This window comes from Rhagoletis zephyria, unplaced genomic scaffold, assembly GCF_001687245.7.
Source record: "Rhagoletis zephyria isolate East Lansing unplaced genomic scaffold, Rhagoletis_zephyria_1.1 Rzeph_scaffold_05114, whole genome shotgun sequence".
Lineage (NCBI taxonomy): Eukaryota > Metazoa > Arthropoda > Insecta > Diptera > Tephritidae > Rhagoletis > Rhagoletis zephyria.
Window position 1 is genome coordinate 14,898 of NW_016162197.1, and position 26,698 is coordinate 41,595.

The following is a 26,698-nucleotide window of genomic DNA, read 5'->3' on the forward strand; positions in this document are numbered from 1 at the left end:
CATACAACATTTTTACTAGTAACACATACTAAATTAAATTTTTTCAGTCTTCTCTCCACCGTTTCGCGTTTTCAAAACCGCATTGATTTTGATGTATTTGATTGAAATTTTCGTACTTACAATAACGTATGCGACAAACTTTAAAGGGTAATAAAATTTTTTTTACTTCGGTTGGAAAGAAAATTTTACTGTATATCTTTAACTAGAAGAATTCTCGCTTAAGAATTGTAATCTGCATTACCTGCGACTGCCAATATACAAATGACATAGACAAACAATGTTTTTGCATAACGTACGCGACATTAGAATACTATCAGAAGCAAATCAAAAAATTCCGTTAACCGAGCACTAACTTCTCCTTTTTCTCATTTTTATAGTTAGTTGTTATTGCAAATTTGATTTTAAGATGTAATTGTAATGTTTCAAATCTCTTAATTTAGTTAATAGGGAAGAGAAAATAGTTCATTTCATTAGAGAAAACTGAGTCGAAGAGACATTCAGCTCTTACTCTTCCATTTTTTAGTTTTAAAATTCCAATAAGCTGAAATACTTCTATAATATAAAAATTGAGTATTTTTCTCTTATTAATTAGTCTTAAAACCCCTTTTCAGTTGTTTTTATTTTTTCAGTCCTGGTTGACATTTTCATGGAAACACCCATATGCTAATTCGAGTTCTTTTATATTGCACTTTTAGTGTTCTGGGGAGATTATGCCGCCGTCAGAATATTAAACATTGGCTTATACAGTTGCGATTGGCGCTTGGTGCCGGACGACAGGAAGAATAAAAAGGACACGCAGCTACTGAACGATCTACATCGTCAAATGAGAAGTGCCGTAAGTGTGCAATTATATCGCGCCATTGACTAAACCGAGCTGTCGGGTTTTACGATTGGCCCCATGGACGCGGTTTGCTAATATTATATTGCGTCAAAGTCTCATTCGGAGACACCAGCAGCCGGATTCCAGCATTCGCTATCGCTAATTTTGATCGCTAAAGGTCTCCAAAAGAATAGCAGGCGCGCTTAACAACATGTAACGTTTAGTTACATGCCCCTCATACTGCCAGATTTGCCTGATTACACTTTGCTTCTGTTACTTTTCAATATTGCGCACTTTTAGGCCCCGCGGCTGTTAATTTAGAGAATTTTAGCGATGGAAATGTAGCATAGCGATTGTCAGAATTCCACTGCAGGATTGTGTTGTGTAGGTCAATACCTAAATATCTTCGTTGGCTCATTTACCAGAACCATTGCGCGCTTTACTTTACAGCGCCTTGGCAGAATCAATAGGTCTCCACGAATATCGGCAAAGACATTTCGGCAATTAAGGGAATTTCGTCTCTTTAGCATGCATTGAATTTCTGTAATCCACCCATTTCGTCTGGTTGTCGCAAGCGAATGAAGAACAAACATTTCTTCAAAATTTAAAAAGTAAAAGTTTCACTACTAAAAATTTAAAAATGTTCTTAAAACCTGCAAAGAAATTTGGAAAAGAAATATCACTGTTTTTGTTTTTGGGAGTAGGGTGGGAGTGTCATTGATAAAATTAGAGCGAGAGAAAGTTTTTCTTACAAAACCTTTCATTATTGAATCATGTGTGATACCGGTGATAAGTGTTGCCAGAGTTATTCTATCGGTTAATGTTAGGCTAAACGCCAAATTCCTACAACTTCCAGCATACTCCTGGTAATGAATTATATTTTTACACGATAAAGTCATAATTTCTGAGAACGTGAATGATATCTGTTTGAGATCCCGCGTTCAGTCATGATCAAATTACACAAGATCTGACAAGATGAAATACCAAATGCCAAATTGTGGACAAATGACGCTTACGACAAAATTTTACTAAATAAAATCCTTCATAAACTAAACTAATTAATAATAAACATCAAAAATTAAATATTTTAAGAATTTAGGGAACTAGTAACATTTTCAGAGACTTTGGAAAAATTCTATCCTCGCGTTTTTGAGAAATTGCATTCCAAACTCGAATCGCGATTTCCCACAACCTGCCGAAATAAACACACGACAATCTTTTACCCAGGCGACGAAATATAGAAACATCTCTACTAACCAGCCGTCTTCACCGGCTTGAAAATCTCGCTTGCGTTATACTTTTTTCATCTCACGAGCGAGATAGATTTTCGTTGACTGGGCATTTCATTTGTAAAATGTCGCCAAAGAAGAAGGTTCGACCATTGCAGGCTAAATTTGTATTTGTCGCCAAAATAAATGGTGTTGCTACTCTGAAGAGTTCTGAGAAATGAAAACAATAACTGTCAAACAACAAAAATGGCTGTTGAAAGCAAGCGAGAGCTCGCAAAACACTCGGTATGTAAGAAAAAGTATGCGGTTACACAACTATATACCGGTACTTAACAAGAATGTCAGATTAATCACAGATAATTTTCATGTTTTATTCAGCACTTTCGGCCGCTGTGGTGTAGTGGTAAGCAGTGCGCGCTTTCACTCATCAGCACCTTGCTTCAAGCCCTGATCAAAGCAACATCCCAAAAAATATAGAAAAAGGTTTTTTCTTAACAACGGTCGTCCCTCGGCAGGCAATGGCAAACCGCCGAGTGTAATTCTGCCATGAAAAACAGCATATCATAAAANAACACTAACACATGTATAAGCGCCAAACTATTATAATTATATATTCAACACTTTTATAATGTTATTCAAATTCGGCAAAAAAATGTGTCACACGGCAACACTCGATTGGTTTGACAAAACTTGCAACAAATATGAAAATTGATAGTGCAGCACGTGCAAGCTGAAATTATTTCTCGCAAGCGATTTGCGTTATTTCAGTTGCAGTTACACCTTGCAATTTTTATTTCCGAAAGTGATTTCTGCAAATCTGCAAAAAGGACTTATTTTTTTATTTTGAGTCATATTTTTGATTTCTGTTTGGAATCCCGCGCTCAGTATAAAAAGAACCTAACGAATCATTGAGAAGTTAGGATTACTAATAAAACTGGTATATTAAGCCTCGACACACTAGTCTGCATCAGACTTAGAAATATCTACTAACCGGTTGTCTTCACTTGCTTGAAAATCTCGCTGAAGACGCCTGGCTACACAACTATATAACGGTATTTAACCGATTACAGACGGTCAGAAAAGACTAGTGTAATTTCGCAAATTGGTCTGGCCAGACGGTCTGAAAAGTCTAGTGTGTTAAGGGTCATTCGATTACTAACAAATTTTGTGCTGTTTTTCAACACTTCCTTCAATTTCTTGCATCTGGCAATGCAATTTTGTTATCAAATCTAGAACAGATGTTTCTTTAACAGCTTTAAACTACAGTACATACAAATGGCAGTGCAAATACATTTTAAAATTATTTTACCACAATAAAGCAACAATTTAATTAATAATAATGCATATACAACAACTGCGCAAGTGTACAAAAACCATTCTGCTTTGCCTCAATGCCAATAAGTCCGGGCAACTATGCCAAATAAGCAACGCCAAGTGCCTTCGAAGATCGTTGGAACCCGTGTTGGACCAAAACAAAAGTGTCTCAGTGGGTAAGTAGTAATAACGCAAAAAACAGTACGAAGTCAGTAACAAAATAAGAACTTTATTTCGATCTCATAATTACGCAGATGCTGCTAAGCATTTCGAATTCCATGGCCACTGGCCGGCTGACGAACAGCATCGTTTTCTCAAAGACATGCGACTGCATACAAATTTTGTAAGTGTCGAAGAGGAAGCCAAATTGCTAGAAGAAATTGAGCCCTACATGAAGAGAAGACCTTATGAGTACGATCATTGGGATGATGTAATGGCAGTGACTTTCAAAATAATTTGATTACTACACTTTGCCCATTCCAACAGGCTATACATGGCTTCCGCGAGACAGAGCGCAAGCATTGGTATCCACACAACCGCCTGGTACTCGAACGCCTACAACAAATAGCCTTTATTGATGAGATCAAACCGCATGTGCATATATTGGACCTGGCGGCAGAGGGCGTTATCAAGCCGCATGTGGATAGCACGAGGGTATGCGAGCGCTCTATGTATGTAAACAATTTTATTATATTTGCAATCATCAATTTCATTTCAGTACTGCGGCAATACAATAGCAGGCATAAGTTTGTTAAGTGACTGCGTTATGCGGCTGGTGCGCGTTGACGAGCGTAAATATCAACAGGGGAAAGCCGTGGAGCCTCCTACAGAAGCGCTAAAAAATAGCAGTAGTGACAGTAAAGCCGACATTGCTGCCACATCAAACGTATCTCCTGAAGAAGACGATGCCTATCGTGATCGACCAGAAACCACATTGGAAAATAATTTCTACGTGGATGTGCTGCTACGTCGACGTTCGCTATACATAATGAGGTGAGTATGTGGGCTTATAAGTAAAAAATGATGGAATTGATTTATGTAAGTGAAGAGCATTTTGATATTCGTTTTCTGATTTTTCTCTCCCACAGTAATTCCTCACGCTACAATTTCACGCATGAAATACTCGCCAACGGTGTATCACACTTTCAAGGGCAGCATATCAAAAAGGATAGACGCATATCGATTATTTGTCGAAATGATCCATGAAAGTGAGATGCTGTTGCGTGTCTATGTAACTACTTCGGGAGAAGTGGTAAAGCACTCGCTGTTTGAAGCAAGGCCCTGCACTATAACTTTATTTATTTAGTTGGATTTTAGAGAGAATATAGAGCTTTATATTATTGTTAATGAATATAATTGCATATTTTAAGTAATTTAACATCGTTTTGTCAATTAATAAAATATATTGAATTAAATTTAAAAAAAATATTGTTAATGAATATAATTGCATATTTTAAGTAATTTAACATCGTTTTGTCAATTAATAAAATATTATGAATTAAATTTAAAAAAAATTAAGTTAAATATGCTGTCGTATTCTGCAACTACGTTTAGTTATAGACGAAAACATTTTGGTTTCCCCATTAGGCTTACATCACACAATCCATATGTTTAAAAGCGTTTTCTCGAATTCATCTTTTTGTTGTTGTTGTTGTAGCGGCTACTAAGCCCCGCTCGGGTCGATTCATCCGTCAACGTTGTCGTCTGTTTCAGCTAAGGGGAGGCCCATGAAGTGCGCGACTCAGACAGGGTCTGTCCAAAAGGACAGGGGCGTCAGCTGGGTGGGGTTCTCGGGCATGTGAAGAGGTGCTGAGAGTCATGTGGCGACTCTTCGCATGCCGGGCCTTGGTTAAGCACATCCTCATTAATTCTGCTCAGGTATGAGTTTAGCCTGCTGCTTTTTCGACTTAGGCGGTTATTGTTATGAGAAATTCAACTTTGAAAAATTGTCCACATGCAAAGGGAAAACTACAATTGGTATTTCTGTTAAATTTTTATTAATAATTCGCTCTTTATATTTTTCACCACTAATTTTCGCACTGAAAACTAAATAAATATGCAGTTTTTATTATTTATTTTTGTAATATTTTTTAGGTTACACTTGCACTCTGCCGTATTAAATTTTTAACTAATTCTATATGTATGCATGTACTTTCTCTTTATCTAGTGCACGCATTAGCAGTTTTTAGATACACCTGTATTTTTTTTGTTTTCAAAATGCTTTTTACAAATTTCAACTGCCTTTTGTAACATTTCTTGTTTATTGGCTGATTAGTTGTTATTTTTTATAATGGTTTATCCTCAAATGTACGTAACTTAGTCAGTGGTTGTTTTTGTGTTCGCTTAATGGCCGAACATATTTAACAAATTTGTATTTTTTGTTGTATATTTTGCAAAGTTTGCTGTTGCAATATTGAACTTTTGCCAATTTGTTCATAGGTTTTTACACCTCTCAAGTACGACTGACTTTGACATGCAATTGGACTACAGTGGGCCCTCGATAACTCGCTACTAAAATTAGCCAATACGTTTTAAATACATAAGCATATAATTTTAAGCACTAAAAATTAAAACTGGAGTTATCGCGTGCCGACTGTGGTTTGGCTGTATTTTTCATTATATTTCATCAATTCATAGTAATTGGCAACATGTAAAATTGTTGTTGTTGCGTCTTAAATGCATTTTAAAAATACTTATCAGTGTATTTGATTATATTTGGGATTCAATTCTTTGTATTGTTGTTGTCAATTTATTGTTTTTGCATGTTTTACTTTTGTAACAGCTATGGCAATATACTATACTATTTTTTTTTGGTAACTTTTGCAACGCAATTCTTAAAAGTTTTTTATGCTAAGTCTGCAACGTACTTTAATTGTTAATTTTTGGGCTATTTTTTATTCAGTTTCTTTTTTGCAAATTTTGCATGCAAGTTTCACTTATCGAATTATTGCTGCTGCAAATGGTTCCGTATTTTTCGTAGCTTCAGGAGCAATTTAGCAATTTTTTATACAAATATTTTCAAACTAAATTTCAAATTATTACTTGTTTTCTCAAGTATGTGTATACATATATAAGTATGTATGAATATGTTTCTAATAATTTTATCTTTCTAAATTTTAAATCTATTGCTTCTAAAACAGTTAGCTTTGGTTTTAATACATATCTATGCAGCTTGTTTAAATATGGCTTAAAACGCTTTTAAATTCCAATTTTCTTGCTACTATTTTTTACTTTTTCACTTATTAAAATTACAACTTAATAAAAAGAACTAATCCGGAAATTTAATTCATTTATAAAGAATTTTTCAAAATTGTTTACTATTACTATTAAAAATTTAAATTTTTACTAATTTATGTACATAAGTATTTAATTTAAATTAAAGCCAAATTTATTCAAAACGTCAATTGCTTGATATAAATAATTTCAATAAAATCAAAAAAAACTTACATTTAAAAAATTATTATTTTTTTAAGTTGAATGTTTTGATTAAAAAATTAGAATTTTTACTACCACCTCTTTATTTAGGATTACAAAAAGGTGCTTTTTAATATGAAAAAAAATTCAGTAAAACTAAAAAAAAAAATGTTTAAAAAATTTAAATTTTTGTATACAAAAATAAAATAAAAATTAACAAAAATAAAAAAAAATCACATTGGCATACAAATATATAGGGGAGATATTTTTTTTCCTCATCCTCGTATCCCATGAGCAGAAAGCGCTTGCTGGTAAGGTAAGGTGCGGCAAGCAGTTATCGGTAGTGTTCAAAGAAAATACTTTCAAGCCGCTGAAAATTAAACAAGGTGTTCCACTGCTTTCACTTTAAATTCCCCCAGTTGCCACAGGGAGCCTCAATAGTCTCAAACGCTGATGACGCTGATGACTGGCAACGGGAAAAAAACTTGGGAAGCACTGAGAATTTATTTACGGTTATCTACCCCAACTCCACTTATTCGTCAGAGCACGTAACTTGTTCACAACATGATAAAAGAAAGATCCTCAGGCGAAGGTAAAATAATTTAAACAGCTCACTAGCCCTTACCGTCTATGTATTACCGCCGAAGTAATCGGGGTGCAAAGGAAACGCTAATAATCCGGGCTCAACTTCTTCCAGGCTGCAGTATTAGACTAAACTCCTACGGTAACGATCCACACAAAACCAAGTACCACTTCACATAGCCCACCCACGCACCCAATCCATCTGATACTTGAGATGCTCTGAACCCAACCGAGGGAGGCCGCATGGTTCTTAGTACTCGTGCTGAAGGAAACAGTCGGGAAGAACTTTCTAAAGGTAGTTTGTGGTATGAATGCTCCTAAAGCAAAAAAAGAACTACAACCATTCACCTAGGAACTTTCATATAAACTTGAAAGGCACGCGTCTCCCATCACAATTGACCAAATTGTACCCTCGTTTGAGACAAGGATCTCCCTAGACCTGTTTGTCTGCTCAATAAATGCTGAAGGAGTTTTAAGCCAAGGTCGGAAAAACAGTAAAGTAAACACGACTCATACGAATTAGAGTCGACTTAACACTGCCTGGGTCACTGACAACTCCACTTCTACACAGTGATGTGATTGTTATTTAAAGCGGCAAACCTGAGATAAGGTAAAAGTTTGATAAGTAAGTACGAATAAGCGCTTTAGGATTGTGTTCCCTTCATGGTTTCTCGGAATATCTGAAGATCTATCTTATTGCTGCTATCCTGAGTAGTTCTCTGGAAATGATCAAAAGATTTTTACCTCTGCAGGATTTCTGGGAAACTCTTGTGTTCTTTCAAAATGCTGCGGAAGTTGGACATGAAAAGTATAAAATGACGTGACAGTCGCCGAAAAGGCCGCAAAAACCATACTGATCAAGCCATTAGTATCGTCAGACGAGGCAGTAGTAGTAGTGATGGAGTATTGGATGAAGTTTTGGGAAGACCTCTATAGTTAGAATACATCCAAAAAGTAGCAAGGGACCAAGATCTTGGGACGTTAATAGACCCATAGAATAAAAGAAATTCAGCAAAACTTCAGAAATAATAAAACGTAGTGAATGTTCGAAAAATGTTCAAAAGATACCCGAGGAAAGGAAATATAAGAAAAGAAAAAAAGTAAAACTGCAGCGCTTCAGTTTAAACCAAAATATAATCAACAAAGTAGTAGGGATTTCGACAGTTCTCTCCTTTGAACACCGACTATAATGCCAAATGTACAATAAAATATATCAAATTGTATTGGAAAATTTTTTATGTAGTTATGCTTTTTGACACCATAGTTTGAGTTAGCTATAAAGAGAGCCCATTTTGGTTGTCACTTCCGACTTGTTTAATATGCCTTTGTTCAGTCAAACAATTGGAAAGTATGCTACTGGCCTTAGAGATATTAAAAATTTAAGGGGTGTGTATACAATGGCATTAATTGTTTCAACATTTCGCGATTTACTGAATTTAGCTTAACTTACATTTAAAATATTGCATTAGAAATAAACACAAAAGAAAAAAAACAAATCTCAAACAATTAAATATTTCATTGGTGTTTATAACGCTACAAATTAAAAGCAACTGTTTTTTATTCAAGCTGCGNTCAGTTTAAACCAAAATATAATCAACAAAGTAGTAGGGATTTCGACAGTTCTCTCCTTTGAACACCGACTATAATGCCAAATGTACAACAAAATATTTCAAATTGTATTGGAAAATTTTTATTTAGTTATGCTTTTTGAAACTGTAGTTTGAGTTAGCTATAAAGAGAGCCAATTTTGGTTGTCACTTCCGACTTGTTTAATATGCCTTTGTTCAGGCAAACAATTGGAAAGTATGCTACTAGCCTTAGAGATATTAAAAATTTAAGGGGAGTGTATACACAAAAGAAAAAAAAACAAACCTCAAACAGTTAAAAATTTCATTCGTGTTTATAACGCTACAAATTAAAAGCAACTGTTTTTTATTCAAGCTGCGTATAAGTATTTAAAATTAACCAAAGCTAGGTTATTTTTTTATTGTTTTACCGCTTCTTAGTGTTACATAAATATTATTCCTTAATTTTTGAAACTTGACACGTTTTTATATATGCATTTTCTTAACCCTTTCATTCCATACATGGGAGTATGCATATATTATAGTCAAATTTGAACTGTTCCTAATTTTTTTGCAATAAATTTAAGTATTCTGATTTCTTATAGAGCGTTACATACGAATAGAATTATATAATTTAACTGCTATTTATTTTGCTAATTGGTTTTTATTTCTCTTTTTCTTTCAGTGTACCAAATTTCAGATCAAAGTAGATGAATGTGGGAGCGAGAAAAAGTCACTTAAGGTAATTGTTTGTTGAGTTTGAAAGTGTTTAGTTCTTTTTTCACAGTGTATANCATTTAAAATTAATCGAAGCTAAATTATGTTTTTGTTCTTTTACCGCCTCTTAGTGTTAGATAAATATTATTCCTTAATTTTTTAAACTTGACACGTTTTTATATATGCATTTTCTTAACCCTTTCATTCCATACATGAGAGTATGCATATATTATAGTCAAATTTGAACTGTTCCTAAGTTTTTTGCAATAAATTTAAGTATTCTTATTCTTATAGAGCGTTACATACGAATACAATTATATCATTTAACTGCTATTTATTTTGCTAATTGGTTTTTTAATTTCTCTTTTTCTTTCAGTGTACCAAATTTCAGATCAAAGTAGATGAATGTGGGGGCGAGAAAAAGTCACTTAAGGTAATTGTTTGTTGAGTTTGAAAGTGTTTAGTTCTTTTTTCACAGTGTATATACGTGCAGTATAATAGAGTAATTTTCGATTTTGTTTTGAGTAGAAAGGCACAGAAGAAAGTATGTTTCTCTCATAGTTAATTGTTTTTTTTTTTTGTTTGTTTTGGCTTTTAGTTTTAATAATAATAGAGACAGCTCTACGATCAACGCGAGTGTTCACAGCATAAAAGTGTAGGTGTTGAAAAAGACAGAAATGGAAAGAGTGTGCGGATGAGAGTGAGTAATTTAAGTAAGAAATGAGGCTATCTGTCATGAGTAGAGAAATAGATGAGGGTGAGCGAGTTAAATGCAGTTTCGATAGCAAGTAAAAAATTTTGTAAAAATCTGAGTGATGCATAAGAATCAACAATTTTAGTTCTGACTCATACATTGAACAGATATTGACTAATGCAAAATATTCAGGAGTATCTCATTTCTGTAACGATTTGTTTATGAATCTTTAAAGAAAATTATATTGAGTGATTGACACGAAGTCGTAAAGAAATTTCTGTACGAATTCTGCAAGAAATTATTCACAAAGCAGCAATATTTTCAATGTTTTACAGATTTTCTTCCAAAATTTCGTAAAAGAATCGAAGTGTGCACAATTTATTTCATTTTAGTAAATTCGGCAAAAAATCGGATGAGATCCTTACGAATTCTTAAAAATTTCTCTACAATTCAGAATTCTTTAAAAAAAAGGTCTGCAGGGGAACCTTAAAGTGTGTGCCCGAAAAGAAATGAGTAAGCTAAAAAATGCACACAACAAACTCAAATGAGCAATTGAGCGTCGAGTGAAAAAATAAGTCGATCTTCAATGAATAGACTTTAAATGCCATATATATTTCGAAAAGGCTGTCAAATTGAGAAATTTCAGAAAGCAGTTGGATGAGCAGTCACACCTCGCATGTAAAGTGTCTTTCGAAAGAGGTTTTTTTTTTTTATTTTTATTTTCGAAAGGCGAATTGCAGATTGCTAGCGCAGNCGTGATGCATAAGAATCAACAATTTTAGTTCTGACTCATGCATTGAAAAGATATTGACTAATGCAAAATATTTAGGAGTATCTCATTTCTGTAACGATTTGTTTATGAATCATTAAAGAAAATTATATTGATTGATTGACACGAAGTCGTAAAGAAATTTCTGTACGAATTCTGCAAGAAATTATTCACAAAGCAGCAATATTTTCAATGTTTTACAGATTTTCTTCCAAAATTTCGTAAAAGAATCGAAGTGTGCACAATTTATTTCATTTTAGTAAATTCGGCAAAAAATCGGATGAGATGCTTACGAATTCTTAAAAATTTCTCTACAATTCAGAATTCTTTAAAAAAAAGGTCTGCAGGGGAACCTTAAAGTGTGTGCCCGAAAAGAAATGAGTAAGTTAAAAAATGCACACAACAAACTCAAATGAGCAATTGAGCGTCGAGTGAAAAAATAAGTCGATCTTCAATGAATAGACTTTAAATGCCATATATATTTCGAAAAGGCTGTCAAATTGAGAAATTTCAGAAAGCAGTTGGATGAGCAGTCACACCTCGCATGTAAAGTGTCTTTCGAAAGAGGTTTTTTTTTTTTATTTTTATTTTCGAAAGGCGAATTGCAGATTGCTAGCGCAGCACGCGCAATTTGACATATATTTCCGAAATCGATTTGCGCTCTATCAATTGCAGTCACATCTTGCAACTTTTATTTCTGAAATTAATTTACCGAAATGTGATAGAATCGTCTTTCTAGTTGCTGACAGGCTAACCTAATATTCGCGGCTTGCGTTTTGGTACGCACGCCGTAGAATTTTTTGTTTTGCGTCACCCGAAAATGGCTTGCGTGCGTTTGCATTTGATTTCATTGAGCGAAATGTCAAATCAAAATGTCACGCAGAACAAAAATTGGAAATTGAGTTAGCTTCATACGCGCGCCGTTCAATTTCGGTTGGTCGCATACAAGTTGTATGTGCATGAGAAATTTTTGACAGTAAATTGGCGGCGTGCGTGAATATTAGGTTAGTCTGTGACACATCGAAATAAAATTTCTCTTCGCAATTCGACAGCGAATTGCGTGGAAAAGTTGAAAATATTGCCACGTCTGACACGCCCTTAAAAATGATTGTATGTGTGTGTGAAATTGTTGCTTTTTTTGCTTTTTCGACTGCCTGTTAAATTTAACTTCTCGTTAAACACATGTTCGACCAGGCAGTCGATAGGTTTAAATGAAAGTTAAATTTAACAGGCAGTCGTAGTAGCTTTTAACTTTATTTGACCTTTTAGCTTAGTATATAGGTCTCCAGAAAGAAAGGCGAAATTCATATAAAATGATGTTCGAGGAATGGAATAGGAATTTTCTTCTTTAAAAATTTTCATAAATAAGTTTACACCTCTCAAGAAAAAAATGCTACTTTTCAAGCAACAGAAATAATATGAGAGCTGCATACTAAGCTTTAGGGCTCTATTCCGCATCAGTGACAAATTCTTGTCACAGTTTTTATTACGGAAAAATATATGAAAAAGTTTAAATTTGTCAGTAAAAAAAATTTTGTCACCGATACAGAATTGGGCTATTAAACACAAACTTTGTTCCCAAAACATGTGTTCAAAGAGCAGATTAATTTTGAAAGCTACTTGGCAAAACGTGCCTTAGACTTTTTCATATCACTTTCCGTGTATCTTTATACATGTGTGTGTGTTTGTTTTAGTGCGTTGAGAGAAAATCACAAAATCGTGAAATTGACAGTTGTGTTTTGGCATTTGTATTAAACAGATGTTTGTTTTCTAAGCTTACTTCTAAGTTATGTATGAATGTATGTATGTATAGTATTTTATCTAAAATTTGAAACATTTGTATGATTTCGGAAAATTTGTTTTATTTCTAATGAGTTTACAAATTCTAATTCGTTGAATAGCACGCTATAACTATATAGAATTCAGTTGTATATATAATTTCCTTTACTTCCTCTTTCTAAACATCCACAATACATATTTTATTATTGATTATATAAAGTTAGGGTTTTTTAATTTACAAATTTTCTTGTAAAAAGTTTTTATTCAGCTGTTTTTTATTAGATTTTTTTTTAGTGTGTTAAACACATACTCATACTATGCTAAATGTTTTAAAAATTTTTCAGAAAAAGGCAATAGTAAGTTGTATATAGGTTCTATACATACATTCATTTAATATATGCAGACAATTCGCTAGATTTTTATATCCCTCCCACCTAAACACTAATTCATTTTATGTGTAGTCAATTTGTATAGCCACTGGTAATGAATAGCTAAGTACATTAACAAGAAACTTTTAGTTATAACTATATATTTAAATATCTTAACTACTTAAGCTAACTTAATTATGTAGTACCGGGGTTAGGTCGGTATGGCAAGAAACGATGAGAAGAAAGAACAGTACAAGTCCACCTGTACTGACTTGGACTTCTACTAGCTTCTTTTTTCTCATTGATTCTGGTGAAGTAATGAAATATATATGTATGTTTGTATCTACAGAGCTAACTTATGCTTATATTAAAAATATCAATTATATTACAATGTTGTAGTTTGATTAGTTATAAACTAAACATTCTTTAGTTTTTTTTCGCTCATAATAACGAGTATTTTTTCTTTCCTTCCAGATTTACTTCTGTATTTCGAATCGTAGGCTATCTACAAAATACGCAGTCACAAGGCTGTCTCTTATAACCAAAATCGTAAATCGGGTGTGTTGAAACAGCAACAAAACCGTAATGCAGGAAAAATTATTTAAATAAAAATAAAAGAAATAAAAAGAAATATTTGCGCCGAACATCAACAGAGATCAAGAAAGGTAAGTAGGCTATTGTTTACATCCGGCACTAACTGCACGTTGAACAGTGTTTGCGATTACATAACATATAATAGGGAGTCGTTAACGATGTTTAATGTAGGGTTAGTGTTAACCAGACATTGTGTAACTGGCCATAAGCCTCCTCAATCTTATGTATGATTTTAGTACTGGTTTGCTAAAAATATAGATCATTTGAGTAATAAATGATAATGAAGAGTACCACGCCTCCTTCAATAACCTTCAATGGCCTTAACTTCGGGTGTGAGAATCAATTGATTACGAAACGCTTACAGTAAACTGAGACGCGGTTGTCTCAAACAATACTTATTTTTATTAATTATCAGTCTTAAGCTCGGCAAGATACTTCGATTTTCAGACCGCTTGTATTCTTTCATAGAGTAACGGTCAAAATTGAGTCACATAATTTACCACAATTCCCTTCTCTGGATCCAAGTATATTTGCATCAATGACCTGGAAGAAGGCAGTCACTGAAACATATGCCAAAGTAGTAAAGTAGAAGAAAGAGTCGACCAGATCTTCAATAACTGGGCAACATCTAGATAAAAACCCAACGACAATAAGTGTCATGGTTTGCTAAACTTGAGATTGGAATGATCGGAATTTCCCCTTCGTAACCTTTTGTGGAGACTGATTAGGCAGGGTACCCTCGCGGTTATGCATTTAATGAAGTAGCTTTTTGAGGGCTGAACTTGAACTGATGCCTTATGTCTGCTTAGCCTATGTTACGAGGCAACTGAGACACTTATGTAATTTTAGGCTGCTAGATTTTAACAGCAAACGACTCTGGAAGTTAGGATTATCGACTAATCCGATTCGCTCAGATGCAATAAACCCTCTTTGTAGGAGGAACTGTCTAAACGAGTAAGCTTGATTTGATGTCTTTGAATTGCGATATTTTGTGGACTAACTTAGACTCATTAACCTGCTGCAAATTCAGTAAATGCTAGTAGAAATCCCATACTTTTGCCTTGCAAGGCCTTTCTGGTATGGATTAGACCAGATGGCTCAAAAAGCTCCTTAGCATTATTAATAATCCTTTTCCTACGCCAATGACAAACGCATCGCATGAATATTGTCTTAACTTTTATTCCTAAAACTTTTCCGCGAAATATAAACGCAGTTTCAACGTTGCCGCGTAAGGCATAACAATTACATTGACAATTTTAATAATTGGAAACGGGTTTGTAAGTTTTTGTAGCATAGTTTTTGGCGTAGCCATGCGTAATTTACGTAGCAATAGGAGTGTAAAATCTGTAATCCTTATCCTTACTAATATTATAAGTCCGAAAGTGAGTTTGTTTATTTGTCACGATTTCACGCTTCAACTAGTCAACCAATCATTATGAAATTTTGTACACTGGTGTCATTTAGCCCAACTTAAAATAAAGGATCGATTTGATCTCGATTGCACAAGGGGGCGTGGCACCTGCCATACAATCGGAATTTTTCATGCTACATATCGCAGGAAATATTTGTGATAGAGGCATGGAACTTGGTATGGAGATATATAGAATCAATTCCGCACTCATGGGGGAGGGCTGCCACCTGTTTAAAAAAGAAATTTCAACTTGAATTAAGGAAATTATTTATTTGAAAATTATATTAAAAAAGGGATGTCAAGAGGCCAAGAAAAGTTGGTAGTTTGAAAATATTTTGAAAAGGGTTGCCACCCGTTTAAAAAGTCAAATTTAAATTCTTTATTCGCAAGCTATCTGAAAAATTAAAATATGGTTGTCAAACGAAAGATTGCTAAGAAACCTTCAGATTGAATATTTAGAATATTATTGAGGTGTTTTACTAGGGTTACCACCCAAATAAAAATTAAATTCAATTAATTTAAATGAATTACTGCAATATGGGTGTCAATCGAAATGTTTTTGAAAAGGGTTTAAGTTCTAAACTACATGAAGAACGGTTGCCACCTTTTTGAAAAATCAAATTCTAATTGAAGTTAGGGATGTCAGACCAAAGGGGTTTAATGAGAGAATTTAAATTAATTATACTCAAATTAAAGTGTCAGACGTAAGAGTGTTTAGAAATGTTCAGCTTGAACATGTAGAATCTTCTGAGGTATTTAAATAGGGTTACCACTTATTTTAAAACTATATTCAAATACAATTATATTGTAAGTTAAATTAGTTCTTATAATATAGCTATTAATCGAATGTCTTGGAAAGGCTTTATTTCTAAGCTACATATGCATAGCAGGGTTTCCACAGATTTGAATTCAGGGTATATAATATGTGAAAAAGTATCACAATAGAGAGGCTTAAGAAAGTTTCAGTTTCAAAATAATACAAAATAAATAAATATATGTTTACGAGGTTTCAGCTGGTTTTTTGGTCGAGTTGAGTTTAAGCGCATTCAGTTGTATGTACATAAATAAATGAAAAAATGAAAGCCTTGATTTCTAATAAGAGTGCTAAAAAATTAAGCGAAAGCGGATTAACTTCATTGAAAAACTAACATAAATCAAATAAAAAACTTGAAGGGATTGTCATTGGTCAAAATAATAATTTTATTTGGTAAAAGTAAATAACTAAAATTTTTAACATATATTTTACATGCCAGTCAAATTTTTGGGCATACATTTAATTGTTTTAAAATGTTTTTTTTTTCAATTAAATTTAGTTAAAAATTTTTGCTTTTTGCTTCAAAAATTCATTCATGTTATGCGTATTATCTTTTTTTACGATATTAATGGAACTTATGCTTAAATTATACACTATTACGCTGGTTCCAAACAAATTATTTTAGTTGCAACTCTGTTTTTCTGTTTTTTTTTTGCACACGCACTAGATTTTTACAATTTATAATTTCACTGTTGCATAGAGATGAGGAAGACGTTTTAGGGAGAAGATATGCGCTACCACTTTTTACGCATTTTACAAATTTATTTTATATGTGTACCTTTTTAGTAAGTTTTTTTTTGTTGACCAAGGAAAGTCTTACAGTTGTCACTTGTTGTGTTAAATTTTTTTATCATTATCATTATATATAACTCTTAATAGTGTCATAGTCGCTTATGTTCTTTAATCGTTTATCGTTTAACACTTATCGCTAATATTTCGTACACACTTACATAACATTTTTTTGTATGCCTTTTTTTTGACAACTTTACTACTAGATATATTTAACCACTATTTTATTTAAGCTAGACACAAACCAATTTGAAAATGACGTTATCATACTTTGCTTTTTATTACAGTTTTTGTTACACAACTGTTGATGGTTTTTTGCTATTAACAATTTTCAATGCTACTGTTTTTTTATACTAGCTAAACTAGAATTTATATACAATTTGATTATATATATATTTTTTTCGCACAATCTGCGCGCTCAGTTGCGGTTAGGAAGATTTTGCGCTTAAATTTTATAGATTTGCTTATTTTATTTACTATCGGCAATACATTTAAACGTTTTCTTCTTTGTTTTTTTTTTCAACTTGTTATGTTTACTTAAAACTCGCTTATTACAGTAATTATGCTATGTATAACTGTAATAAAATATAATCATTTCGTAACTACGACTTCAAATACAAAGTTACTTAACTTCCTTGACCTATGACTTTAAATCAGTTTATTTATTTTACAGCTAATCACAGAGTTGATGATTTTTATAGACAAACTTTTTAACAGTGTTGCATTTTCAGAGATGCAATTTCACATTCGCTATATAAAAGTTTTTGTTTGAAAATTTAATACAAATATATGTAACTGCACTACCTAACAATGCATACGCAGTTTGAACATTTCTTTTAATACTATTGTGTGATTTTTCTTTTGATTGTGTGAAATGTATGTTTTTTATAGAAGAATTTTTTATTGAAATGAATGCATGTACATACATACATACATATGTCTGTATGGAGTTCAATTGGTTTTGTGGTTGAAAATTCATTTGGTTTGTTGGATAGTTTGAAAAATTCCCTAATAGTTTTGCCACATGCCTATGAACATACATATCTACAGAGTTGTATTTATTAGTGTATGGGTAAAAAATCAAGCTTTACGGCGGAATACAAAAGCCGTCTTGTGGCCTTAGTTGGCCTTCGTTGAAGTTACAAGTACATATAGACAAACCAAAGAATGGGTAAACTCAGAGCTGCAAACAGCGAAGCTTGTGTAGAGAGCTCAGGCAGGCAAAAGTTTCTCGCCGAAAAAGGCTAGACGATCGATCGCACCGCTCGGGTGCTCAAATCAAAATCTCTCATTCAAATCCATGATACTAGGCACGGATAGAACAAAAAAAATTGAAGGTTTTTAGTAAGATTCTACATGAAAGAGATTTCGGAAAAATTGGGCGCAAGCAGAGATACATCAGCCATACAAACTCTAAGTGACTTCTGAGATGATGAAGTAAAAACAACCACTAAAAAGACTTTGAATTTTCTATCTCACGCTTTTAGTTTATCTAACTTACTTACTCTATCGGCTCTAGACATACATATTTTCTATAATTCCATTTACATATACATACATACGCTACACTTAATTTAATATAGTTACATAGTATGTTGTATGCTACTTCGTAACTTATAGTTAGTGTTTAATTCCTTTCAGCCATCGGTGGAGGAGTGCGGTGATTTCACCAACAACAACTCTTTGTAGTCCGAGTCCTCGTTACCGCTATTGTCCCGCTGATCCATGCGTCTGCGCTCCGATATGATACGCATTATATCGGCCGAATCAGATTTGCTTAGCGCAATCTGTTCTACGACCATAGCGGCAGCGGCGCCATTAACATTGCCATTATTGGCACCGTTAGTGCTGTTATTGTTCAGCTGATCGTTATTGCTGTGCACATTGCCGTTGCCATTGTTAGCAGTTGTGGTGCCACTGCTGGCTGCAGTGCCATCACAATTGTTCTCGACAACAACCGGCAAGAGCAGCGTATTCTCGTCCATATCTGGATCTTCGTCTAGCGCTTGCTGTTTGAAGAGCTGCTTGGTGCTGCCACTTCGACTGCGTGGCGGCATGCCACGCGGTACGGATAGTAATCCACCACTGTTACCGCGTCCACTACCTAATACACCACTGCTGCTAGAGGCTTGGTCGGTTGAGAATGAGCGTCCGTAAGTGCGACGTGGTGCCGATCCGGCTGTTAAGGCATTGCCGATTGGTAGTGCAGCCGTTGCTGCGGTTGTTGCTAGTGGTGCACTAATCGGCGCTGTGATCTTTTCACTGATCACGCTCGCGCTCACAATACTGAGCGCATCGGAAGCGCCACTACTGCGCGCTGTTGCATTTGCTGTTGCTGCGACGTCTTCGCTGCGTATGCTGCGTATATCATATGTGGACGAGGGACTACCGGCGCCATCCGACTCTAAACTTTCGAAAATAGTGCCACGCCGAAAATCGTTGCTATCACCACCCCAGGGTAGCGAGTCACAGCTCATTCGTTTCGATTCGAGCGTGCGTCGGCGTATGGCCTGCTCATCGAGTGAGCGTTCTTTGGCGAGTAGGCCGCGTTTATTACGGAATGCGGTCGAGCTGCGACGGCCGCGCCGTCCCAGCGGACCCGCAGTCGATTGGAGTTGGAGTTTTGTATCAAAGCTATTCTCCGCAGCTGATGCACTCAGTCGCGCGTTGAGCGCTTGTGATGCGAATAGCGCACCGCTTGCGCCAACACCACCGCCACCACCAGACCCACCATTGCTGCCAACAGCAGCACCTGCACCGGCGCCAGCCTGTGTGCCATGTCCCAGTTCGGCCAAACCAATGCCATTCGGTTGATTAAAGTATTGCACGGTCTGGCGGCGGCCACCAATGCCAGCGGCACTCAGGCCACCGATGCCGCTCAACACGCTTGGGAATTTCTTGTCCAGCGACGGCGTGCTGTAGGTGAAGTTCTTCGGCAATGATTTGATTTTGTTTAGCTGGCGCGCTGGTGGCGGCGGTTGCGACTGCTGTTCCAACTGCTGACACAGCTTTTGCTCGCTCTCAAACTCCTGCTCGCGTACAAGTTCGCGCTCTAGCTCTACTTCCATGTCCATTTCGTCTTCCATCTGTTTGTGACTCTCCTCGAGGTGTTTCATCAGTACAGCCACGACGACATTCACCAGTACGAACTGCGCCATCAGAACGAATATCACAAAGAATATTGGAGCGATGATTTTGCTAACGCAACAATCGCGCACACAATCATCCGCATCGTCACACTCATCTCGCAGCGTATCCTTCATGATGCCGTTCCAGTTGTCGCCAGTCGCTACGCGAAACAATGTGAGGAAAGCCATGCCGAAATTGGCGAAATGTGCATGTTCGCCTAAGCCCTGGCATGGATTTCTTTCGGAACATTCCAGCCTACCGAACAGCTCCACGCCCAGGGCGGCGAATATAAAGAAGAGCAAAAAGAAGAGCAGGCCCAAATTGCCGACCTGCGGCAAAGCCTGCATCACGGTGTCGAGCAGCGCACGTATCCCTTTGGCCATTTTGAGCAGTTTTAGAACTCGCGCAATACGCAGCACACGCATCACACGCATTATAGTCGGATTGATTAGAAATCGTCTCGTTCCCCAATCCTCCAGCACAATGCCGATGACCGATAGTAGCACAATGCCCACGTCAAGTTGATTCCAACTGTCTTTCAGGTAAAGTTGCCAGCCAAGCGCCAATACTTTCATGCTAGCTTCCAATATAAACACAGCCGTGAAGAAGTAGTTAAATACCTTGAGCGTATATACCAACGCCTCATCCATGCCATAATATTCCATAGCCATGGTGACAACATTCAGTCCGATCACAGCGGCAATAGCCAAATCAAAATACTTCGATGTGACCACATTGTGCACGAACATACGCGATGGTGAGTAGTTTATGTAGTAGGGTGGCTCGTGCATGCGCCTACGTTTCTTTTCCATCTGCAGCGCACGTTTGGCGGCACGACGAATCTTCTCCTCCTTCTCCTGCTCCTCGCGGCAACGATGGAAATTTTCAACGACCACACCGACAAACATGTTGAGCACAAAGAAACCAACCAGCAATATGAAGGCGATGAAATACAGCAAACGCCACTCATTGTAATTGACAACCGGTTGTTGATCCACGCCCACTGCATCTAACCCCGTATACATGATGTTCACCCAGCCGTCGCGAGAACTCAATACGAACAACGACATCAACGCCTTGCCAAGATCATCGAAATTATATTTGCGATTCTTCCATTCATAGCCGCGTTCGAGACACTGCAACTTTGTTTTCACCTCCTTGAGATTCTCTCCTTCGCAATAGAAGAAGGTGCCCTTGAAAAGTTGCACGCCTAAGATGCCGAATATGATGAAGAAGGTGCAGCAGATCAGCACGATGTTGCCGATGGGACGTAGGGACGATAAGAGCGTTTGCACGACTAATTTCAGACCCGGGGCGCGGTTGATCACACGCAACGGCCGTAGGGAACGAAGTAGTCGAAACACCTGCAATGAGACAATGGGCAAAGTGATGGAGAAGACATTGGTTGGTGGGCGTGGGTTTTTGGGAGGCAAAACAGCGGTAATGAGAGGAAGTCATTCGGGAATTGAAGTAGGGTTGTGTGAGAATTAATTAAGAGAATATTTAATGGAACGGAGGTGAAAAAGGTTGGAATTAACAAAAAATAAGAGGAGAGTTAATGTGAGAGAGGATCGTTAACAAAATATGAGATGACATGTGATGTGATTTATTGGGAGGAGATGGGATTAAATTGAGATTAGATGAGATGAGATTAAAGAGATGTGATGAGATGAGACAAGATGAAATGATTGTAGAGGGCAAATACCATTAAAGTGAGGCAGGGATCAGAATAAAAGTAAAATAAAAATTAAAAAAAGGGAAAATAAAGGCAGAAGAAAAGAAGACGAAAAAAATAAGGGTACACGTAATTCAGAAAGTGAGGTTAGAAATAAGATAACGTTGCCAGGCAAATAAATACAGAACAAGAAGCGGGAAACGGGAATCATTTGGGAACAAGGAAATTATTATTTAACCAATTGTTCGCATATCCATGAAAAATGTGAGAAAAATTACAAAAGGAAAATTAGTAACGATTTTCAAGTATTCTTTTATATAAAATTAAATATATGCAACAATCTATCAAGCACAGGGCAGAAAATATGCGAGAAATGGGTCAAGTTCTTTCACAACGATAATAACTTTTTTCACAACTATATTTTATAACTTATTTTCAAACTTTTTCCCCAATATACTAGAAATACAAATACATATACAATATGAAATCAGCAGATACAAAGAACGTTCCTCAGCAAGGACATGTACATACATACATACAAGAAAATGTTTATTTCATATGCGGTCAAAAATTGGGGTAGGAATTTTTCGTTAAAAAAAGTGCTGTACTTTAATAGAATTCAAAACTAAGCGGGAATGTTTTTACTTTGGTGTGGGGAGGTATGGAAATTTTAACTTTAGCTGACAATGAGTTGATAAAGTATGAAATACGAACGTTTTAAAAAGTTAACACAGAAACGTGCAGAAACATAAAGAGAAAATTCAAAAAAGCCATTAGCTACCTGACATTTTTAAAGTATATGTATGTATATTTTCTTAACTTTAAATTCGAAAAATAAGTTGAGTTAAGTTTATTTTAAATCAAACAATGCTAGAAATATAGTGTTAAATACATGTTTAACCCCTTAACGATCAAGGCGAAAAGAGATGCCAAACAGACTAAAATATTTATAAATAAAAAATTTGCTAACCAAAACCGGAATTTAATTTCTTTGTCTAGTTATTGCAGTTCTCATCTTGCTTATGAAACTAATACTTGAATAGTTGCGATCTTACAGCCTACACCTTCATCTCCGTCTTATAGCAATGTCCAACACTGGCTACTCAACATTAACAAACGCTATAAATTATGAATGGAAATGGCTCCCTGACTAACTTTTCCGATATAGTATTATTATGTAGTCCGGATGGTCTGTGTGTGTGTTTTTTTNATAGAATTCAAAACTAAGCGGGAATGTTTTTACTTCGGTGTGGGGAGGTATGGAAATTTTAACTTTAGCTGACAATGAGTTGATAAAGTATGAAATACGAACGTTTTAAAAAGTTAACACAGAAACGTGCAGAAACATAAAGAGAAAATTCAAAAAAGCCATTAGCTACCTGACATTTTTAAAGTATATGTATGTATATTTTCTTAACTTTAAATTCGAAAAATAAGTTGAGTTAAGTTTATTTTAAATCAAACAATGCTAGAAATATAGTGTTAAATACATGTTTAAACCCTTAACGATCAAGGCGAAAAGAGATGCCAAACAGACTAAAATATTTATAAATAAAAAATTTGCTAACCAAAACCGGAATTTAATTTCTTTGTCTAGTTATTGCAGTTCTCATCTTGCTTATGAAACTAATACTTGAATAGTTGCGATCTTACAGCCTACACCTTCATCTCCGTCTTATAGCAATGTCCAACACTGGCTACTCAACATTAACAAACGCTATAAATTATGAATGGAAATGGCTCCCTGACTAACTTTTCCGATATAGTATTATTATGTAGTCCGGATGGTCTGTGTGTGTGTTTTTTTTCAAGGAGGATTAAAGTTTTGACATTTTGGCCGAAGGTGGAATTAATTTAACGATAATGTTATACATAAAATAACTTTAAATATAATTTCTGTCGTCAGATTTCTTTACTAAAATTTAGCTATAAATTTTTTGTGGATAATTTTAACCCTTTACCTCTAAAATAACGGGTATTTGAGATCTTTATTTTAAAGGGGTTCCATGTTAGACCATTAAAAGTGACAGATAGAGGCTCAAAGTGCTCTACATACATAAATGTTAGGAAGACAGTTTTACTAGGGTTATATGTGCTGCAGTTCTTTATCTTCATTCGGGTTATATTAATTTGCAAATTTCTCGTAAGAATTTTTAAACCTTTGATTAAAGATGACCGCGTTATATAGTTTAATAAAAAATTTCGTTATAAATGCATATATCATATTAAGGCTTTTTTTCTACTGAAAAATGCATAGCTTCTAACTACCACTAACTTCCTACAGTAAGGGTAAAAAATACCGATAATGGCAGGGGCTAAAGGGTTAAACAAATTGGCTGCCAATTTGTGATATAGATTTTCACCCACATTATTTTATAATATCAGAATCACGAATGGAGTTAAATACCTATAGCGAATTTAGGTTTAGTCGGATAAGTTTTTTCATTTTATGGGATAAGTGTTGCCGCTGTGCGACTAAAGGGGCAATTCGACCCTTTTTATGCGCCAATACCCTTTGGCCCGACTTTTTGATATTTTGACCCTTTTCCAAAATTATGTGCGACTTTTGCCACTTTTCAGAGATTTTTTTAGGAAATGTTAACAGAATCATGCTATTGAAAAATATTTCCTCCTAAAAGTACTAAAAAATGTATCACTTAAAACGTTTAAAATAAAGTGCAACTCTTCTCCTAGCAGNACCCTTAACGATCAAAGCGAAAAGAGATGCCAAACAGACTAAAATATTTATAAATAAAAAATTTGCTAACCAAAACCGGAATTTAATTTCTTTGTCTAGTTTTTGCAGTTCTCATCTTGCTTATGAAACTAATACTTGAATAGTTGCGATCTTACAGCCTACACCTTCATCTCCGTCTTATAGCAATGTCCAACACTGGCTACTCAACATTAACAAACGCTATAAATTATGAATGGAAATGGCTCCCTGACTAACTTTTCCGATATAGTATTATTATGTAGTCCGGATGGTCTGTGTGTGTGTTTTTTTTCAAGGAGGATTAAAGTTTTGACATTTTGGCCGAAGGTGGAATTAATTTAACGATAATGTTATACATAAAATAACTTTAAATATAATTTCTGTCGTCAGATTTCTTTACTAAAATTTAGCTATAAATTTTTTGTGGATAATTTTAACCCTTTACCTCTAAAATAACGGGTATTTGAGATCTTTATTTTAAAGGGGTTCCATGTTAGACCATTAAAAGTGACAGATAGAGGCTCAAAGTGCTCTACATACATAAATGTTAGGAAGACAGTTTTACTAGGGTTATATGTGCTGTAGTTCTTTATCTTCATTCGGGTTATATTAATTTGCAAATTTCTCGTAAGAATTTTTAAACCTTTGATTAAAGATGACCGCGTTATATAGTTTAATAAAAAATTTCGTTATAAATGCATATATCATATTAAGGCTTTTTTTCTACTGAAAAATGCATAGCTTCTAACTACCACTAACTTCCTACAGTAAGGGTAAAAAATACCGATAATGGCAGGGGCTAAAGGGTTAAACAAATTGGCTGCCAATTTGTGATATAGATTTTCACCCACATTATTTTATAATATCAGAATCACGAATGGACTTAAATACCTATAGCGAATTTAGGTTTAGTCGGATAAGTTTTTTTCATTTTATGGGATAAGTCTTGCCGCTGTGCGACTAAAGGGGCAATTCGACCCTTTTTAAGCGCCAATACACTTTGGCCCGACTTTTTGATATTTTGACCCTTTTCCAAAATTATGTGCGACTTTTGCCACTTTTCAGAGATTTTTTTAGGAAATGTTAACAGAATCATGCTATTGAAAAATATTTCCTCCTAAAAGTACTAAAAAATGTATCACTTAAAACGTTTAAAATAAAGTGCAACTCTTCTCCTAGCAGCAACTAGATTTATGTGTATGTTTGCAAAACTGTTTTATGCAACGCTTGTCCCGCTATTTCCTTTTTAGTTTCAATAGATTTACCGCCCAATTCTTAATACTCCCGGGGAGTTTGTTCTCCGGGAATTGGTTACTCCCCAGAAAGAAATCCTCCAATGGAAGGAAATTCGAACTTCAAAAAAGCTGTTTGACACTTTTTTGAGAGCTCNCTTAAATACCTATAGCGAATTTAGGTTTAGTCGGATAAGTTTTTTTCATTTTATGGGATAAGTCTTGCCGCTGTGCGACTAAAGGGGCAATTCGACCCTTTTTAAGCGCCAATACACTTTGGCCCGACTTTTTGATATTTTGACCCTTTTCCAAAATTATGTGCGACTTTTGCCACTTTTCAGAGATTTTTTTAGGAAATGTTAACAGAATCATGCTATTGAAAAATATTTCCTCCTAAAAGTACTAAAAAATGTATCACTTAAAACGTTTAAAATAAAGTGCAACTCTTCTCCTAGCAGCAACTAGATTTATGTGTATGTTTGCAAAACTGTTTTATGCAACGCTTGTCCCGCTATTTCCTTTTTAGTTTCAATAGATTTACCGCCCAATTCTTAATACTCCCGGGGAGTTTGTTCTCCGGGAATTGGTTACTCCCCAGAAAGAAATCCTCCAATGGAAGGAAATTCGAACTTCAAAAAAGCTGTTTGACACTTTTTTGAGAGCTCAACTCTGCCATTTAATATAAAAAATCCTCAGAAAATTTGTATTCATGATAGGAGGAAAGGGAAAAGAGAGAAAACTCCTAGAGAGTTTATGTTCAGAATCGACCTGTTATTCTTTTGCTAGTAAAGAAAAGCAAAACTATATGGTGACCCTTTTTTGAAGAATAATAATATCATCCACTATCTATGACCATTACAAGTGTCTGAGCTATAACACCTACAAAAGAAGGGTCTAAAAGACCCGTTATGGTAACAGTTAGTAGGTTAAAACGTTCTAAAAAAATTACTCTTTATGTTCGAAGGTCGTAAATTATATTTTACATTTCGACAAATCTAAACTATTACTATCTTCGGCAAAGTTGTGCATAGAGGTATCCTCTTTCATAACATATACATAGCGTTTATTCCTTTTGCATAAAATTTTT

The 26,698-nt window shown here is 35.1% G+C and overlaps 2 protein-coding genes and 1 long non-coding RNA gene across 3 annotated transcripts in view; 2 read left to right on the forward strand and 1 right to left on the reverse strand.

The window, feature by feature from the left end:
* The first annotated feature begins 3,011 nt into the window (after window positions 1-3,011).
* Window positions 3,012-4,736, forward strand: LOC108371631 (alpha-ketoglutarate-dependent dioxygenase alkB homolog 7, mitochondrial). The gene is made up of 5 exons (XM_017627220.1): window positions 3,012-3,539; window positions 3,618-3,793; window positions 3,850-4,017; window positions 4,082-4,356; window positions 4,452-4,736. Exons 1-5 carry the CDS (start codon window positions 3,389-3,391, stop codon window positions 4,567-4,569), a joined length of 888 nt encoding a protein of 295 aa, XP_017482709.1. The 5' UTR covers window positions 3,012-3,388; the 3' UTR covers window positions 4,570-4,736.
* Window positions 4,737-9,724: 4,988 nt separating this feature from the next.
* Window positions 9,725-16,235, forward strand: LOC108371633 (uncharacterized). Its single transcript, XR_001848775.1, has 2 exons — window positions 9,725-10,074; window positions 13,726-16,235. It is a non-coding gene; the product is annotated as an uncharacterized LOC108371633 (long non-coding RNA).
* A 967-nt stretch (window positions 16,236-17,202) lies between these two features.
* The window catches only part of LOC108371630 (voltage-dependent T-type calcium channel subunit alpha-1H-like), an 11,184-nt gene continuing 1,688 nt past the window's right edge, over window positions 17,203-26,698 (reverse strand). Inside the window, exon 3 of the mRNA XM_017627219.1 lies at window positions 17,203-21,409. Within this exon, the coding sequence (XP_017482708.1) occupies window positions 18,497-21,409 (2,913 nt within the window). The 3' untranslated portion in view covers window positions 17,203-18,496. The remainder of the gene's footprint in view (window positions 21,410-26,698) is intronic.

Excerpts from the sequence above, each read along its gene's own strand:
- LOC108371631 (XM_017627220.1), top strand. The coding sequence starts at position 3,389 with ATGCATATACAACAACTGCGCAAGTGTACAAAAACCATTCTGCTTTGC. Across the intron at positions 3,794-3,849 it reads AGTACGATCATTGGGATGAT|GCTATACATGGCTTCCGCGA; the intron begins GTAATGGCAGTG and ends CCATTCCAACAG. Across the intron at positions 4,357-4,451 it reads CGTTCGCTATACATAATGAG|TAATTCCTCACGCTACAATT; the intron begins GTGAGTATGTGG and ends TCTCTCCCACAG.